Here is a 19,447-nt window from a genome sequence, read left to right on the forward strand (position 1 = left end):
GATTTAAAATTATAAAATTACAAAATAATAGTCTTCAAAAATATTGCAAATAAAATAATATTGAAAAATGATTGAGATTGAATGCTCTAACATGCAATTTTATATATTGATGCTATCAAATTATAATTAAAGAAGTCTACATGTTCATTTATAAATCATTTTTACAGTCAATTTGAAGCGCATTAATTATTATTGCTTAAGGTCGCAAGCGTTTGTTAATATATCCTTTATTTTCGCATTATCTTCATTTGTCTTTTGCATTTAAAACATACATTTGTTTATATGTTCTTATTATCTATTCTATTATCTAGTTAAATGTTTTAGATATCATCTTGTAACTCGATCTCGCCATTCGTACATTTTCTTTATTATAAGTTTGTGTATGAAGCGCGCATATTAAATTAATTCCGCGCCGCGAAGTTTGATTAACTCTGCGACATCTTTATTCGAATGCATAATATACATATATATATATATATATATACACACAGGGTGTATTTGAAATAATGCACTAAATTTTAGGAACGTATTCTAGAGGTCAAAATAAGACTTTTTTTTCTTAACATTTTCTGAACATGGGTCCGCAAATGAACCCTTCTCCGAGCTAAAATTCGAAAATGTGTGAAATTGACCAAACACCCGCAACGCAATTTTATTTATCTCTCAAGAGAGGATGATACGTAACGTCAAAACCTTTTTTTCTGAAATACAGCCAATTTTTAATTTTTTCCCCAAACTTTAGGGACCTCTAGCTCGGAAGGGGGGTTCATTTGCGGACCCATGTTCATAGGAAAAAAAAAGTCTTATTTTGACCTCTAGAATACGCTCCTAAAGTTTAGTGCATCATTTCAGATACACCCTGTATATATATATATATATATATATATATATATATATATATTCCGGATTACAATAAATAACTGTTCTCAATCTCTGCAACCCTCGTATTATTTTCCACGGACACTTGATAATTTTACTTCGGCAAAGCATCATTTTTCACAAGAAATCCTATTTCTCCGATATGTTTTTTCGATGGAAATATCACGACATGTCCTCCAATAATCATCCTTTTGCGCGGGATAATGCACGTTCTCCGTTAATCTGCACATCAGTCAACCCCTGCTTTGTATGCAGGAACGACGCAGTAGTTTTTTATTCAATCCGAGCAGTGTTCTTTACGATTCTTGCGCTATAATATATTTCTTTCTTTTTCCATTAAAATAAGCCGAGAATCAGATACACGTTTCATTTGCCGTGACCATTTGTACGATGCCATCCTTCGTTTTTTCGCTCGATAAATACTTAGTCCTACCGTTACTCGAATGCACGAGAAACGATGATCTCCTCGCGTCAGGACTAAGGATATTGCAGGATTTCTCCGCGCCGCAATGACCCGTCTCGTCATCTTCGTCATCGTAATGTAATCTCGTTGGTGATCGAAGTAATTCGTTCACGTGCAACATGTTGCATCTGAAAATAAGCAAAAATTACAATTATTTAAATAAATAAATTAATTGAGATTATTTGATACTAAGATGAGTCGGGTGTTAGAATCGAGCTTCAAAACTATAAATGTAGCAAACATGATAATTTTAAATTTAAAATCTAAACAACTTGAACAATTTTTATTAAAGATTTCAAGAACATTTGTAGAAAATCGAAAAATTTTGCTCGATGAACAAAGTTGATGATAATAGGATTAATACGGTAAATTGCTGTACGTGTGCTTACTTAATGCTACGTTGATAATGTACGCTTCTTACACGGATCAGCTGGGATCCCCTTCTGGATCCGCAACCGCATACCGTGCTATCTCTCATGCTGCTGAGATCGTCCCTCGTGATGATGGGACTGGTCGGCGTACAACAAAGTGTTTTCTTGAATGCCATCCTGTACTTAGCGCTCATCACGTTGTACAGGATCGGGTTCGCGGTTGTACTGAAGTAATATAAGCAACCGCCCAGCGGATATAACCATTCGTTAATGTCGTCGAAGGCCGATACCTGATACACGTACAATAAGCGCTGAGCGTGGAAGGGTGCCCAGCAGATAAAAAATGTTATCACGACCGCACCTGTAGAATGAAACTATCGATATCTTTCATTGTCGCTGCGAGAATGGGAAAAATGCACGAAGAACATTGTGCGGAGAATTATTAAAAATGATATAAAAATTGTTGCCGATCTTGTGATTTACATTGAACTCTCTAATTTATAAATTTAATTTTCAACATCGACACAATTATCTCAGTCTAATAAACAATCTAATAAAAATTTAAATTAAATGTTTATTAAAGTGAGATTTCTTTTAATTGCATGAAATTTTAATGTGAAAATAAGAGCGCTTCTCTTTCAAGCGATTTAACTCGCTAAAATTATTATTCGTCAGAGGAATTTTCAATGAATCTGAAAAGTCGAGATTATAAAAATATCGTCCGTGATAAAAATATATTGATTTTTGTTTCATGATATTTGCTTATTTATACTGTTCCTGTAATTTAAAAGTAGCGATATGTTCAAAGAAATATTGGAAACAAAAAGAATTTAATTCTTGATCGCCATCTCCTTGGTATTCCATATTGTATCAAATAAAAAGTAAGTAGGGTCAGATTTAGAATTATATAGATTCAGTGGTTCAGACAGAATTCAGAATATATATGCATAATAAGCGAACATAAAAAACTACAGTCGTGATATTGAGAAAGAAATTGATAGGCAAAACAATATATGTGTATATATTGTAAAAAAATATGTGTGTGTGTGTGTGTGTATATATATATTATATATATATATATATATATATATATATATATATATACACACACACACACACACACACACACACACACACACACACACACACACACACATATTTTTTTACAATATATACACATATATTGTTTTGCCTATCAATTTCTTTCTCAATATCACGACTGTAGTTTTTTATGTTCGCTTATTATGCATATATATTCTGAATATGTAGGAATGTCTATATATATATATATATAGACATTCCTACATAGTACTAAAACCACCGAACTTCTTCTTAAGGATAGATTCCTTAGAACATTTTAAGATGAAAATCCTAATAAAAAATATCGAAGCTATAATAGTTTTTAAACGGGAAGCGATTATATCTCTATAACAGGGGAGATTTCGCGCGCTTAGGCACGACAAAATGACAACTGAAAAAAATGCTCCTATGATGGGGAGCGTCTTTTTTATAATATTATCATATAAATTTACAATAACATTGTCATTATATGTTTTCCCACTTCTCTACACATTACATTACATTTTTTTACGAATAATGGACGCAAGAATTAAAAGTGTAAAAATGATTCAAATAAATATTTGCGACATGTTTCAACTTCAACTGTCAAAGTGTCAATATTATAATCATGAAGGTGTCTACTATGCTACTGTGGAAGAATAAATGTGTGACGAATAAATTATAATAGAATTAGATTTGATATTTATTTATTTAACATTTTAAAATATTTTGGAATGTGTTGAATGAAATAGAAATTGCAATCGTATTAATAAAAAATATTTAAATTAGTAATTAGAAATTAAATATATTTAATAAATTTTAATTGTAAATTAAAATAAGTAGCATAGTAGACAAAAGTTCGGTGGTTTTAGTTACACTCTGTATATGTTATATTTATATGTATATTATATACATATGTGTGTGTATATTATGCATATTTGTGATAGATATCGTAGAAAGAATTTGGCCCATTTTAATATGGATTTTGGACTCTGTGCATGGAATTGAATCATCTCTTAGTAGAGAGTTTCAGTGTTAAAGATTAAAAATTTCATAGAAATACTAAAAACTCTTCCATTCATTTTTAAAATATATTGATATAAGTTTATTGATTCCGAAGATATACCGATATCGTTAATCGTGTTTATATAAAAATGCCTCCAATTATTTATTCTTTTTTCGTTGTGACATCTCTCTGATAAACGTTTAAGAAATTCTCAAAAATTTATATAATTCTCTAGTTGTACTTATTTATAATTAAAAACTTATTATTAAAAAAAAGATTGTATGTAAATTATTTATTACGGATCTTCTATATCAAGATAGATTTTATTTTCTTTCATAATTAATAAATGACAAACTCTTTCTTTATTCAAATAAATTTAATTAAAGAAATATTCTTAGTGTTTTTGAACAATACTCGTAGGAGGAGGGAAAAGTCGGTTGCTGACTTATTTCCTATTTTGAATACACCAAACATCTCACAATCAGTGATAACATTCGTATCTTCTTAGCATATCAGTGATATATTTATTAATATCTCTTGTGAAATCAGTAAGAGGATCGTGTAAAAACAACTTCTAATGAGTATCGAGCAATCAAAATTATGTTATTATTACTCCTTTTCCATTATTCGCTAAAAATTGATAAACACAATACATGGATGATGAACTATACGCCGAAATACTTCTAAAATAGGTCAAGTTTTAAATGATACTTTCGTACAAACTCTTTCATGCATTCCCACAATTTATTACATCTCGTCGAGCTTGAATATCTTGTAAATGATATTATGTTGCCATAAATCAACGAATTTACAATACATAAAATCAAGGAAATGCGAAATCGAAGCAACTCGATGATTAATCGATATGACGTGCAAACGATCCTCTTATCTTCATGGAAATGTTCAGCATGATATATACAATATTTATAAGCGCGATACATACATAGAATAAACACACATAAGAGGATGATATTGATATAGAAGGTATGTCGAAAAGTGTATAATACATACAATATGGAGGTGGCTCCTCATACAAATGTGTGCAAATCGAAAATATAAAATAAAATTTTTTTTATAAAAGATCTTATTTTCGAGAACATTAACATGTTGAATATGAAATAGTTTATATTAAAAATAATCGAAAAATTGTCTTTAATTACAAAATAATATTGTAGGAATTTGAAGCAGTAAAGATTTGGGAACACGTTATTATTAATCCATGTTTCTTTAATTCGTCGAGTAATAAATTGTATGCGATAAAAAAGCAATATTTTTAATAATTTGTAAATTAATGAAACAAATGTATTATCAAAACCTGTTGCATTACTTTGATCCATACCAAGTCATTGTCCGATACAAATACGAATAGAAATTGTAATTTGATTTTACATTTTCGATTTACATTTGCATGAGAAAATTGCCTTTACTTATATTATTATTTCCGATACACTCTCTATAATTGGGATACACTCTGTATAATTGGGATTCTCAGGGAAAAAGGTGATGCTTATGCAAAATTTGAAAACTTTTTCTTCTGTGGAATAATGAAATTAAGAAACAAATTTAACGATTTAATCCCCCCTAATTTTAATTAATATTTAAAAAATAAATTTTGTATTAAGCAAAACAATGTATAACTTAATTTATTATTAATATATTATTTAATATATATTATCAATGAAAATTATTTATTTTTTACATGTATAATTATTTATCTTTCTCTCTCTCGCATGCTTTATTAGTCAAATATACTTATACAAAAATCGTATATTTCAAAGTTTTTTAATATTTATATTTATTATACTTCGATAAGCCATATCTTCTCTTTAAATGCATTTGATGAGAAGTTGAAGATATTTGAAATCTTTTTTCGTTTCTTCACAATTAATAATGTTTTATCCTTTCATAAAGAACTTTATAAAAGGAAGAATTATAGAATTTTTCTCTGAATATAAGGAATATACTACAAGTACATATATTAAACGCCGCACTGCGTATATTTAAAGTCGTCGTTTTCGGAATAAATAACAAAATAAACAAAAGCAAGCAACTAGATACGTTATAGTAATCTTTAAAGAGGACAAGTATATCTCATTGAAGATTGCAAATATCGATTTTAAATTATATCGGTTATATGCCAAGGAATAAGCAAATACAAGAGATGATGATTTTCGTACAAAGAAAAAACAAGGTATCAAAATGCTTAACTTGAAGTTAACAAAGAGTTAAACCATTAATAATATGCTTATTATGCAAGGCTGACGTGAAGTCAGATTAACTTTGCTAACAATGCAGATTATTGGAATATCATCTAAAACTATGTCATTGCATAGATGACTGAACTCTAACATCTTCCGTCACAAAACGCTTGCGCGAAAATGAATATCACGCGATTACCTCCTGGAATTTTGACATGTTCTAATCTCACTAATGAAAATGTATTCACGATATAACTCCTTGTAATGTATATGCTCAAAAAAGTTAATAAACTAGTATAGAAGTTTAAACAAATTTCTTCCAAAGCGAAAGAAAAGGTACAATCTCTCAAATGGAAATATTTTTAAAAAGATCAATTGGAAATATTTTTCGTAAAAAGCGGGATATTTATTTAAATATAACTTTTCTTTTTATATTTTATATATGAGCAATTATAAATCTTAACTTTAAAGGGATATATCTATATGTCAGAAAAAAAGTTGTAAATATGCATGCCATGCAATATTTAAAAAGCAACGTTGTTTTAAAAATAATCCATAATCGTTTCGCATCGAGTTTAATTGACTCTTCAATTCCGTTCTCCGTAATAAATGATATCAGTAATAAACGAATCGACAGTAATGCAAAATTTTATCGTGTGCGATTTATAAAGCACAAGGATATGCAATAAAGCATCGCGAAAACTCGAGAGTATAAAATGAACTGCGATCGGAATAAAATACAGCGCGATGCAATAAATTCTATGAGGTATGTTGCAGCTTATGTAAGTGTATGTGTGTACATTTTCCTGCACGTAATACATAGTTCTATGTGTGCATTTGTATGTGCGTGCATGCGTGAGTGATCCGAAAAAGACAGAAATTTACTGAGCATTCGGATGATGGCTTTTCGTGATTGAGCCTGCCTCGTTTCTCCGTGAACGGAGCCCTCGATGCTATGCCCGAGGCCGTTGTTTTGTATTCGGAGACCCATTCTCACATAGAGCACCGCTATAGACAGCATCGGCACGAGAAAGAATATGAGGCAGCTGAGCTCGTAAAGAGGAAACTTAGGCATGTTGTGCAGCAACATGGCACACATCGCTGACTCCTCAGAATAGCGACCGGATCCTACAAACAGATGCGAGAAACACGTCTTGTCTCTTAATTTGCAGCATGAGATTATTTTATTTTCTTGTACTTTGTTTTTTCTGTAAACTCCCTAAGAGTAAATTACAATAATTATTAGTTAATATAATTTGCGAATATTTACGAATCAATTATATGTGAATTTTTATAACTTTTTTATTCGATACATTTTATAATTTTAAATTTTGGATATTTTATTCAGCATGAGATGCAAAAATTTTTGAATATTTTTTTTATATTATTCATGATTGAGAGAATATTTATTGATATTAAGTTTTATTAATATAATTTAATATACTGATGAGAGAATAACTTTTTGATAAAGTTTATATTTCAATGACATGAATGAATAAGTGATTTCAAGATCAAGTAATTATATGTATATAAATAGCCATAATTTATTGAAAAGTTCTTATCTATTGAATATTAAAGAATATATTGATTTTATTAATTTAATATTCTGAATCCTATATATAAATTCTCTTGCAAATTGAGAGAATTTTATTATAATCTCTTAACTATATATTACAGTTATCGGATTAAAAAGTTTACATCCTATCAATACAGAAACGCTGAAACACATTCTGACTAATCAATTCGTGATTGAATATATACGTTTTATCCGTGCAGTTGCATAAAACGTATTTAAATATATTTTAAATGGGGTTCATTAAATGTACAATTTGAAGCAATAATTCATACTTTTTACAATCACATGTATAACACGTGGAGATAAACAAAAGTTGTTTTTGCGATTAAACATGCATAAACATTTATATTTATATATAAATATATTCAGTTTAAATATTGATTATGATTGAATATTCTTAATTTAAATTAAATATTTTTAGAAAAGCTCTTATTAACAAAATAGGTAGAAAAATATATTAATGCATCACTATATATGTTTTATTTTCTTGAAATAAAAAATTTAATTGTTTTTTATATTAAACAAAAAATTAATTACTTTTTTTCATTTCTCGTATATTGAATAGCGTCTGATTGCATCAAATGTAAAATAGAACATTAACATAAATAGATCGTAAGATCCAACGAGCGACAACGCACTTCAAGCGTACTGAAATTCATACGCATTGAAATTATGAATCGCTATAATTTAAGACGATGTATTTCAGCACATCAGTGAAGTTCGCGATGAATATTAAATCCTGTGCAAAGAGACGTGTAATGTTTATTGCGTTCTTGACGAATGCTATCACTGCTATAATTTATTTTTCCTGCATTCTTTTATGAAAATGTTGCGAGAATATAGAATATATTAAAAAGAAGAAGAGAGAGACATTAGTTATTTTTAATTATTTTTTAACAATACAGTGTTAAAGTGTAGTATGCAATCCGCGATCGTAGAATTATTACATTACAATGAAACATTAGAATCAAGAGTAATGTACATTTGTTTAACGAAGCGAATTAAACACGACAAATTGCATTAATACAAAGAACACACGTTTGCGAGATTTATTGTTTCGATGGAATATCTTTTGCGGGATAAACGTCAGATTTATGTATTCCCCGCGGGTCGGATGTAAATTTCTAGCGCCGCAGTTGATCGATAATTAGATTTTGGTAAATGACCCGTTATCATTCCTGATAATAAATGCTGTGGAAGGCCTCTCGTTTTACGATGTAATTACAACTGCACATACACTTAGTATTGTCGTCATGTGCGGTATCAATTTCTCATTGAATTTCCAAACGGCACTTGATATTATCATGTTACTGCACATGACACGTCTGTAAAAGAGCTTGTATTTTACAAAAGATAAATATCAATCATATTATCTATTTTCTTTCCAAAGGAAAATCGAGTGGAAAATAGGACAAAACTTGCTGTAGCATAATTTTTAACCTACTTTCTATATAAGAAATTGAATTTTGTTAACTTACAATTAACTTTAGTAAAAATTACAATGAATAGATATATTAAAAAAAATTAAATTATTTTAATTATAATTAAATAAAAAAATATATAAAATAGAAAATGTGTGTGTGATAGAAATTATTCTCAATTATTCTAAAAAATAAAATTTAGAAGCAATCTCTTTTGATAATAAAGGATATATATCTTTATAAAATGTTTTTCTGTCGAATTTTTTGAAATTCCCTTTTTATAATCGATGCGCACTATTGTAGAAATTGGAAAATACACGCAGTATCATAAGTGGCGATACCGATTGCATTGATCCGCGACCGAAAATCTGCGGTGAAATGGTCCATTCGACAATATTCCCGTGCGACAATATGAGTGTTCTATACTTCTATACTTCTACATATTACAGTGTATCCGGAGAAATGACCATTTCCACAATATAAAATCCATAATGTGCACTCATGAATATAATCATTGAAATAATTGCAGCAAAACGCGATTGTGCCGCAGAATTGAAATGTGTACAAAGTTTCTATAAAAAGAATACTTTTTTATTTTTTAATGCTGTTATCTTCTTTTTTTAAGATTATAAGTTTTCGATAATAAACTTTTAAAAATATTTAGCCTTTTCTCTCTCTCTCTCTCTTTCAAAGAAAATATATTTCTTATCTAATGTTTTATCTTAATTTTAGGCAAGGTCGAGTTTTATCATACTTTTTTATTTTTAATTTTAATTACAAAATTTTGTAAAATAAACTTAATAATTAAATGCTAATATGTAGGAAGCAATAAAACCACTCAAAATAAATTTTTTAATTATCATGAATGAAACTTGATGAATGTCACTTTAATATAAATTTTTGCTCTATTATTTTAATAAATAAAATACAAAAGATACAAAAAAAAATAAATGTAAAAAAAAAAGACTAACAATTTGAAATACACATGAAATATAAATTTTTAGACTTCAAATTTACTTTAAAAAGCTTTATTTTTTCTATTTTACATATATCAAATTCTATTTTATTTCTTTATTTTATAATTTTTGGATTGACATATTTTTTAAGGATATTCCTTATAATTTCTTTATAAAAATAATTTCTGTTATTTAATGCTTTTTATATTAGAAGCATTTATTTTGCATGAAAAAGTAAAATTATCGATTCATTATTTTTCTTCGTTGTATCTATGATTACTCAAATTACAGAACCGATGAAAAATGTGTCGTTTAATTAGACGAGCATGCATTTCAAATGAGTTTACTCGTGATAGCGCGCAAATGTACTCACAAAATAGAACGACCATAATTACATGCAAATGGTAAACGTGTTGCATTCATGCATTTATTTAGTCTTTTTTTCCTCAAACAATTTTTGCACAATGTTTAATGTACATTGCCTTGTATATCTTTAAAAAAATAAGAAACACAAATTTCTTTCGTCGAAAATATATATTAGCTTTATCTACTTTTTTTTCTTCTTATATTTCTAGTTATTTTTTAAAGTACAAAATGAGAAAGCTATCGGAATTTTGAAGAGAATTGTCTTAAACACTTGAGAAGTAATCTTATGTATATATAACAATTGATATAAGAACTAGATTAAATTGTTCTTGTCAAAGAACTAAGAAATATCATAAAATACATGTTGTATTACCGACTTATTTTTGTATTTTTTTATAAAAATAAGAATTTGAGAAAGTAATCTTCTTAAAAATAATCTTCTTAAATGATTCGATTATTATCATACTAGGTAAAAGCTATTATCTTTTAGACATTTGTGTCGTATCTGCAACGACGGTACTTATATTATTCTCTCGCAAAAAATCTAAAACTTATATTCAAGCACGATTGAACACACAAGTAGATTGGCTATTAATACAAGAGACCACTCACTTGGCGGATATTCGATGTAATTAACGGAGGTATAAACGGCGAAGGGCAGAGCGAAGATAAGAGCCAGTAACCATGCACCTACGATGAAGCGCACAGGTCGTTTAAGTCCGCTCATCGCATACAAATGCAAGGGGTGGCATATTGCTAGGTACCGCTCCAACGAAAACACCATTATCGTTAATACTGATACGTAAGATGACCTTGAAAGAAACGCACAAATAATTTTAAATGCAAATATAATTTTACAATTTTTCGCGAAGTAATTATGCAAAGTGCTCATAAAACTATCAGAGAGTCTTCGATAAAACAATTATTAATGTTAGATTTTATGTTTGATTATATTCTCTATGATATATATTCCTGTATTCTCACTCGCTTAAATTTGCAAATTTTCTGCACTTGTTCATAGTCAAAGAATATATTTTGCTAAAGTTCATGAAATTTTAAAATATAAATTATACAAAGCATTGGTTAAATTTTATTATTATATATAGGCTTCTCTCTTTCTTTTAAATAAAGGCATCTACAACAGAGAAAATATGAAGAGCACAAATTTCCCTTTTATGAAGAGGAAGTTTGTGCAATCTATTTGCATAATTGTTGCAAGATTTGCACTTCTCTTGCGCAAGCGTTTCTTAAAAGATGTTACGTGTAACCTAAATGCAAAATAATGGATTAACTATTATTACTATAACTACTATTATTTGTAGCTTTAAAACTGCATCTTGTAATATGTATTTCACGATTATTTTAGCATTATACATTTTGTTTGCAGATCCTTTACATATTTTGAGCTTAAAATCTCTCCAATAGAATACAATTTTGTAACTAGCAAAATTTATTTATGCAATTGCTATTCATTTATGATTTTTTAAATTCATTTTTCTCCGAGTAACAAAAATATAAATTACCAGTTGTGTTAGAAATTATAATCTAAAATTTCAAAAGTTGATTTATTAAGTAGTCTGTCTTTTTTGTTTTCATGATTTATTTTATTTAGCAACATTTTTTTGTTCTAACTTACATTTCTGAGACGTATGCTCGGATTTTGCATAAACCTACTCCGAGTGTCCATGGATATTGTTGCCAAAATACGCTCAACTCATTGGGTAGTCCTGGAAGTAAAAAAAATTGTATGCATACTAATTATTATATTTGTTCAATTAATTCTCGAAATAATAATATTATCAATGTATATAAATATTCATGGACAAATTAAAAAAAATACATTAATATTATATAAAAATCAGTTAATATGTTTAATTTAATTTGTTATCGTCATATCACTAATTTATAAAAATTGTATTTCTAAAAAAGCCGAAACAAAGTATCTTTATCGATATGCAAAAGATGCAAAATGTCCATAAGTCCAAATAGAAAAATGCCAAATAATGTAAAAGCCAAGTTTCTCAGATTGGATTTTTTTGCTAAAGATAAGTGCAAATATAATTATAAATAAATGATCACAATGAATTATGTAAGCGCACTAACAATCGGCGAATTAGATATTCAATCGTTATAACATAATTTGCAAAAAATTCACGATCAATTAGTACTTACAATTAAAATAATTCGCATTACAATTCGAGCATTAATGAATTCATTATAAATCAGTGTTCTTGAAATTTATAACTATTCTAATTTTAATTTCTTCAACTAACAGAAGTTCTTATTATTAAGCTACTAAAAATTTCAAGAAATAACGTCTGAAATAAAATATGAAATTGAAGTGTCATCTATTTCGATTTAAGGACAAACTCTTCTCTTGTGCGCATTCTTGTTAATTACAGAAAAGTTGGAAACTTGAATCTCTTTATGATAGATGAAAAATCTAGCATTATTTATTTTTCTTGTGATAACAACAACAACTGGACGAAACTCCAATACTAAATCTGTTTACAAGCGACGCAGCAATTGCCTGTCACCGCAAATTATTTTATAACTTGCTATGCGTTTTGTGTCTGGCGACTTCTTCGGATACTTCTTATACTTTTTTCACTTTTTTACACTTTTCCTTGCTAGCGCACCTACTTCATGTTGTTTATTATTACATGTTAGATTATTGCACTTAAAATGTTGATTTTACATTAAAATTAAACGTTATATATAATTTAACATTTTTTAATATTATTATCTATGAGATGTAATTATTTTATAACAAAATATTAAAAAATTTTTAAGTCAGAATGAGTTTATAATAACATGAAAAATTTAGAAATTTATGTAACGTTATTTCATTATTCTACGGTCGAGAACGGTGGTATAAAAATTATCTAAAAAATTTTATATTGAAGGAAAATAATGATAAGAAAATAACATTAGCTAAAAAAAAATCAATTTATGTAGGAAAAAATATCCTTTAAAAAAGTAACGATAATTGTTTTCCTGCTTTTCTAGCGAGTCTTGTTTGTATTTTATTTTTCGGAGATTATTAAAAAATTGTATGTATATGTGTGTTTGTGTGACGTAAAATCAATATTCGTATATGTAAGCACAGATTAATATAGTATACATATATGTAGCGAGATGCATAATTTGCTATTTATTTCTAGCAAAGAATAAATCGTCATATCAAATATACGAAAAAATTGGCAATGTTTATTGGCAATGCCCATATTTAATATGTATTATCTGACATTATTAACTTTAGATCTCATTCACTTCGCAAGTCAATGTATCGATGGTTCTAACATAATGCTTACAAGTCCTAAAGGTGCTCATGAATCATGTAAGACACATAGCGCGTCGTGAAGACGTTCTTTTTAGAACTTTACTCCTGTATGTGATAGTCCTAAACCGCAATCTAATATCGTAAAATTTCGATACAGTTCGACGATGAAAGCTTTAGCTTTCAGCAACCGGAACTATCGTGCCATTAAATCTGGTCAAGTCTTAATACACTCTATATGTATATGAGTGACCCAGATACTTAATAATACAAGTTCTAAATTCGATTTCGAGTTATTAGTAGATTTGAGAATGCGATTTGTAGACAATGCGATTTATCATGAATCAGTATAATTACACTGAAATCATCTGTTTTCAAGGTTAATTAGCATAGTTAAATCATCTATATGTGTATTTATGATAAAAGCGAACGCACACACACAAAAATCTTTATTTTTTAAACTTTTTTTCGGATTTGTATCATTTGGCATCTAAGTTATATAAAGCCGATGGTATCTATGTGTGTTATTTACGGCGCATTTTCGGTAGATAATCTTTATTCTAGGTACTATGGTTACTATTTTCAGTACACGGATACTTTTAATATGTCATTAGCTAAAATAAACAAATCAGTATAACATCCAAAGATTCTCGAATTATTTTAGGATATCTGAAACTTCTAAATTAATTTAACATTTTGTACTTTTTAGTAATACATTATAATTATTTTTTTAATGAGAAATTAACTTTAAATCATATTTTATTTCTGTTTAGTTTTATTTTCAATCAAAAATTCATGATACATATTTATGATATTATAATTTGCACTGGAGATTTTATCGAAGCACAAATGAAAATGAAATGATGAAACCCAATAAATATTATTTGTATAGATCGAGTATGTTGGTTTTATTGGGTTTCGTCCGCAATCACTTGGGATACTAGCCCGTGCAATTGGATGCCGATACGTTACAAAATCACTGTAAATCGTAATTAATCAAAATTCCGACATAATAGCCGCACGGAAGTCGTTTATTTCATTCGACTTCAAAGATCACAAAACTCATTAACTCACTATTGATATTGAGTACGTGACGAATCCTCAAATCACTCGATAGAACGTGTTCCTGCATATACATTGGCTTTCATTATAGGCACGCTATAATTCCTTATTAATCCATAATGGGACAGATGGAAAGATTTGTACTTGAGAAGTTCGAAATTTAAAATTGATCACTCAAGTATTTGTATCATATGAATATAAATGCATAATCTTCAAATTTGATAAACGACGTACTTATTGTTTAATAGTCTTTTTTATATTTTTTTTCGCACTGTTTCATATTGCACTTGAGAAGTATTGTAGAAGAGAAGAGAAAACTATGGATTCGTTAATTATGCAATACTTGTGCATTTCACTAACAAGACAAATAGCTTTCTCTCTCTTTTTCCTCCGATTTTTAATTAAATTTTTAATTAATTTCTGCAATCCTAAATATTCTCTCATTACATCAAATATTATCGCGATCAGAAAAATTCTTTGCGCGAAAGCGCAATCGCTTCGTCACAAAATTGGAATTTTTTCTCTCGAGGAGAAGTAGCTTGTTAGATACGAAGTATCTCAAGCTTTTTTTCTTTTATTTTCTTGGCAATCTGATATATGATCAATGAAGGGAGAAACGTAACATATAGGGTATCTGACAGATTTGACGAATACTTTCTATTAATATCACAGAATTTTGTATTTAAAAAAATTTGTTTTTTTATCTATTATAAATAATTCATAACTGAAGAATAATTTCTTGGATACAAGATATACAATTTTTATAAGAGAAACGAAAGCGAATAGTTTAAGACATATCTTGTATATTTCTCAGGAATACGGAAGTTTTATCGAGCATAACTGAACAAGGTTATCATCAAGATCCTAGACATTTTATACATGTACGTATTCATACGAAACAAGCTTCTTACATTTAGATAAGCAGTAGTGCTCTTCTAGAACATTATATTTTATTTGCCATTTTTGCCTCATAGTATTCACAGTTTTCAAAATGTACTGATACGCGGATTGAGCACGACCCGATTCTTAATCTCCGCGATAAACTTATCTCAGGATATCCATTTTGACTGTAATCTCCAGAGTCATTAAAAAAGTTTCGCTCCCGTAAGTTAGTCTGTTAAGTACGTCGCGAGTAATATAAAATATATATCGTGAGTATCGTTTAATATAAATTCCAGCTACTTTATTATAGTGTTTATTTTTTACTTTTATAAGAAAAAAACATTTTAAAAAGAGGAAAGATAAAAATATAGAATTTTATATATTAGACTAAAAAATAATTAATTTATCATTATAATTTATGACTATATAATTTATATGATTATAATTATGTAAAAGTATACATATTATATTAATATTGATTTGTGCCATTATTATATATATATATTTAATGATTAGAGAGATTGCTAAAATAATTTTTTGCAGGAATTTTTCACTCCGTTTGATATTAAATGATGCGATAGCGTCGGGACGCCAAGTATATAAAAAGCAACTAGCCATGATTATGTACATGGCATATTGTCGAGACGCTAGTAAAGTAATAAAGTAGCTCATTTAGAATTCTCATGTTAAACGTGTTTCCAATTAAAGTATCTTTGAAATGAAACTGCAATAAAAAAATCTAACAGCACTATTTTCGCATAATTTTGATGTAAGCTTGCAATTAGTTCGAATAAAATTAATAATTATTCTCGAGTTTTTGAGATCTAGCCCATGAAAAAGTAATTATTTTTTTTATTTTAAATTTTATTCCAGTTTCACACATACACATACACACACATGTAAAACATGATAAAACGTAAAACGATTTTGTGGCTCAAAGTCACTCGTACAAGACTTATTAAGATACGAGATAGAAATATAAAAATAGGATTTGCTGTGAAATTTAAGGTAAAACATTAATATTTCTCATAAAGCATATTTGTAATAAGAATTGTAAATTACCGTTTTGTTACGATAAATATTTACATAATAATTATTTCTTTAAGGATTATTATAATTTTCCTATATTTGAATATATTTTGCATCATGATTAACATTCGATCGAGTGATTTAAATAATGGAGTCCGACGGCTTTTGAACGGTATCAACGATTTATTAATAATTCATATTAGTATATTTTCTTTCAAATATTTTAACCTTAATATTACCACGAGATTGTAATTTTGAATAATCTTCTTAAAATATAAGATTTTAGCTGCCGCTCAATATTAAAACAAATGTTAATTTCATTTATTAATAAGTGAAAGTTTATGCAAATTCAAAGTTTGAGTATGGACTGATAAAAAATTCAATAATGTATTACATGTTTATATATGTTTATTATATTAAATACATTTAGACGCAAATATATAGATCTTCATAACGTTAAAAAATATGTAGCTTAAAAAACTTTATAATTTATGCCATTTTCTTTTTAATTTTTTTATAATTTTATAAAAATTTATAATTCTTTATTAACTCAAAATGAGAAAAAGAGCTCCATATGGATTTGCAATTTTCCGCGCGAAATGAGATCCATCTCCCAGTGCTCTTTTGATGCGATATCTATAAAATTTTATGGTTCCACCATGGATTTGTAACTTTTCGCGTATAGTGAAATCTATTCTATATACTCTATACCGTATTTTCGGTGCAAAAACGAGGTCTATAGTTGTATATTTCCACATAACTTTTTGCTGAAAACAAAATAATTCCACATTGCGCGATGATTTTAAATTAAAGAAGAATAGTAAAAAAAGGAATGGCTTTTAAGCATCAGACAGTGTGATATGAATTTCACTTCACGTTAAAAGTTAAAAAATTGAATTGATTAAAGCTCGATCAATATCCTTTTTTTATCATTGCTAAAGGATTCCCTCTTTTATCTTGTCTAGTAATCATATGATGTCGCCTATAATGGTGACTTTTCTCCTATACTCTTCGGTATCTCATACATATGTATTACAATGATAATTTGACAAGGACAAGTTAGTCCGATTTTCGCGACGAAAGGGAGATTGACACTCATTTTTTAAATTATCCAGACTGTTAGCGTCGAAAATAAGTATTCTTCTTTTTGTGTTTGATGTTTGACGATTGAAGTACAATTTTCGCGCAAAGTGACACATATATGACAATTGATTCTTAATTTTTTTTCAATTGCGGAATTTGCAATTTGTTAACCATATTTTTACAAGTAAATGTAGCATTATATATAAGTGCAATAAATTTGAGAATTGGCTTGACAATTTGAAAGGAGGAGAAGACTTATGAGCGGAGAAATCTTGAGGGAGAGATAAGTTTTATTTTATTTGTAAATTATTTTTTATTAATCGTGTGTATCTCTCTACTTTTTATATCTACTTTCACATATATATATATATATATATATATATATATATATATATAATGTCTCGATATACTCGAAATGTCTAGTACATTCAATGCAATTCAATTGTTCAATTGCGTATCGGTTAATAAAGTGTGATATGTTAAAGTGTGATACGTTGAAACGTTTTTGTTTTTAGTATTTTACAAACTGTAATACATTTTCGTTGCTATAATAATACAATATCTTCAATTGTCATTGCTGGTTAGCGATAAAGTTCATTTTTCAAATTTCCCCAAAAAAGTAATCAAATAGCCATTAAATCCGGAGAATATGAGCTAACCACAAAATTTATCCACCACGTTCAATCCATCGATTAGGGAATTGTCTCTATAATACATGACGTGCTTGTGCATAATGCGCAGAATAACTGGTACCACATTGTTGGGTTTAATAAAATAAATTTTCTAACAAAAGTAGTAGTATATATTTTTTAGATAAAAAAATATAAAATACTTGTGTTCTGTGATCTTTCAATGATCAATCAATGAAATACGACTCGATTATATTAATATCGATTACTACAGATTCATTATATTAATATCATTGCTACTTAAATTTCGTGGCTACTAATAATCCATCTAATAAAAGCCATATATATTTTTTGCTGATTATTAATGCATATTTTTTAAATTTATTTTTCTGTGATTTGTAAATATATTTTTGTCAGTGAATAAAACGAATCTAAAAATTAAATTTATCATGAGTAATTAACAACAATCAAAGGCATGTGAAAATCATATAATGCTGAAACATTTCAATCTGTATCGCTTCATTTTTTAATCAATTATGTATTTGCATTGATCATAATGGATAATATTTCAAATATTATTAATAATTAAAAATATCTGAATAATTTTCGATTTTGATTCTATATAATATTTTTTTATCATATTTTTAATCATTGTTTCGAATTTCGGAGTAAAACGTTATATCCCTTTTAAAAAATTTAAGACAATTTTCCTCGATAAAAATAAAGATAGTAAAAATTTACCAAATTATAAGTTCCCTTTAATGCGATTTTTGTTTAATATATTTTTTTATATAGTAAACAGTTATGAATAATTATGAATAATTTAAAGTAGTTACGTGTTAAGTAACTTATTCTGCATAACTTAATTTTTTGTTCTTTTTATTACATTTTTATTTGTTGTATACAAATTTAAATACTATTGTATGTATTTGATATGTTTTTTTCAGTATTTTTATCGGATAAAAATGTATTTGCATTAGTCGTATATTTGAAAAATTCATGAAGTACGAAGGCGAATGGTAGATCAGATAGGACAATCATAAGATATATCAGTTGCATTAGAATCAAATAATATTTGAAACTTCAAACTTTGCTGTCTGTCGGAGAAAACGCTCAGAACTCGAGAGAAACGAAGGATGCGATAAAATTCGAACTCGATATTGGCTGCGTGACTATTAAAGTCAATC

The 19,447-nt window shown here is 27.9% G+C and overlaps 1 protein-coding gene across 2 annotated transcripts in view; it reads right to left on the bottom strand.

The window, feature by feature from the left end:
- Window positions 1-487: 487 nt before the first annotated feature.
- LOC145976863 (neuropeptides capa receptor-like) overlaps window positions 488-19,447 on the bottom strand; it is a 31,766-nt gene continuing 12,806 nt past the window's right edge. The window contains exons 3-7 of one of the 2 annotated variants that reach the window (XM_083108319.1): window positions 11,932-12,022; window positions 10,908-11,107; window positions 6,862-7,104; window positions 1,732-2,074; window positions 488-1,470 (exon numbers count right to left, since the gene is read on the bottom strand). In XM_083108319.1, the coding sequence (XP_082964445.1) occupies window positions 1,233-1,470; window positions 1,732-2,074; window positions 6,862-7,104; window positions 10,908-11,107; window positions 11,932-12,022 (1,115 nt within the window). In that variant the 3' untranslated portion in view covers window positions 488-1,232. The remainder of the gene's footprint in view (window positions 1,471-1,731; window positions 2,075-6,861; window positions 7,105-10,907; window positions 11,108-11,931; window positions 12,023-19,447) is intronic. The other variant, XM_083108320.1, reaches the window with a different exon arrangement.

The sequence above is a fragment of the Camponotus vicinus genome, unplaced genomic scaffold, assembly GCF_025532165.1.
Source record: "Camponotus vicinus isolate PSW18456_S1 unplaced genomic scaffold, iyCamVici1.0 SCAF_9, whole genome shotgun sequence".
Lineage (NCBI taxonomy): Eukaryota > Metazoa > Arthropoda > Insecta > Hymenoptera > Formicidae > Camponotus > Camponotus vicinus.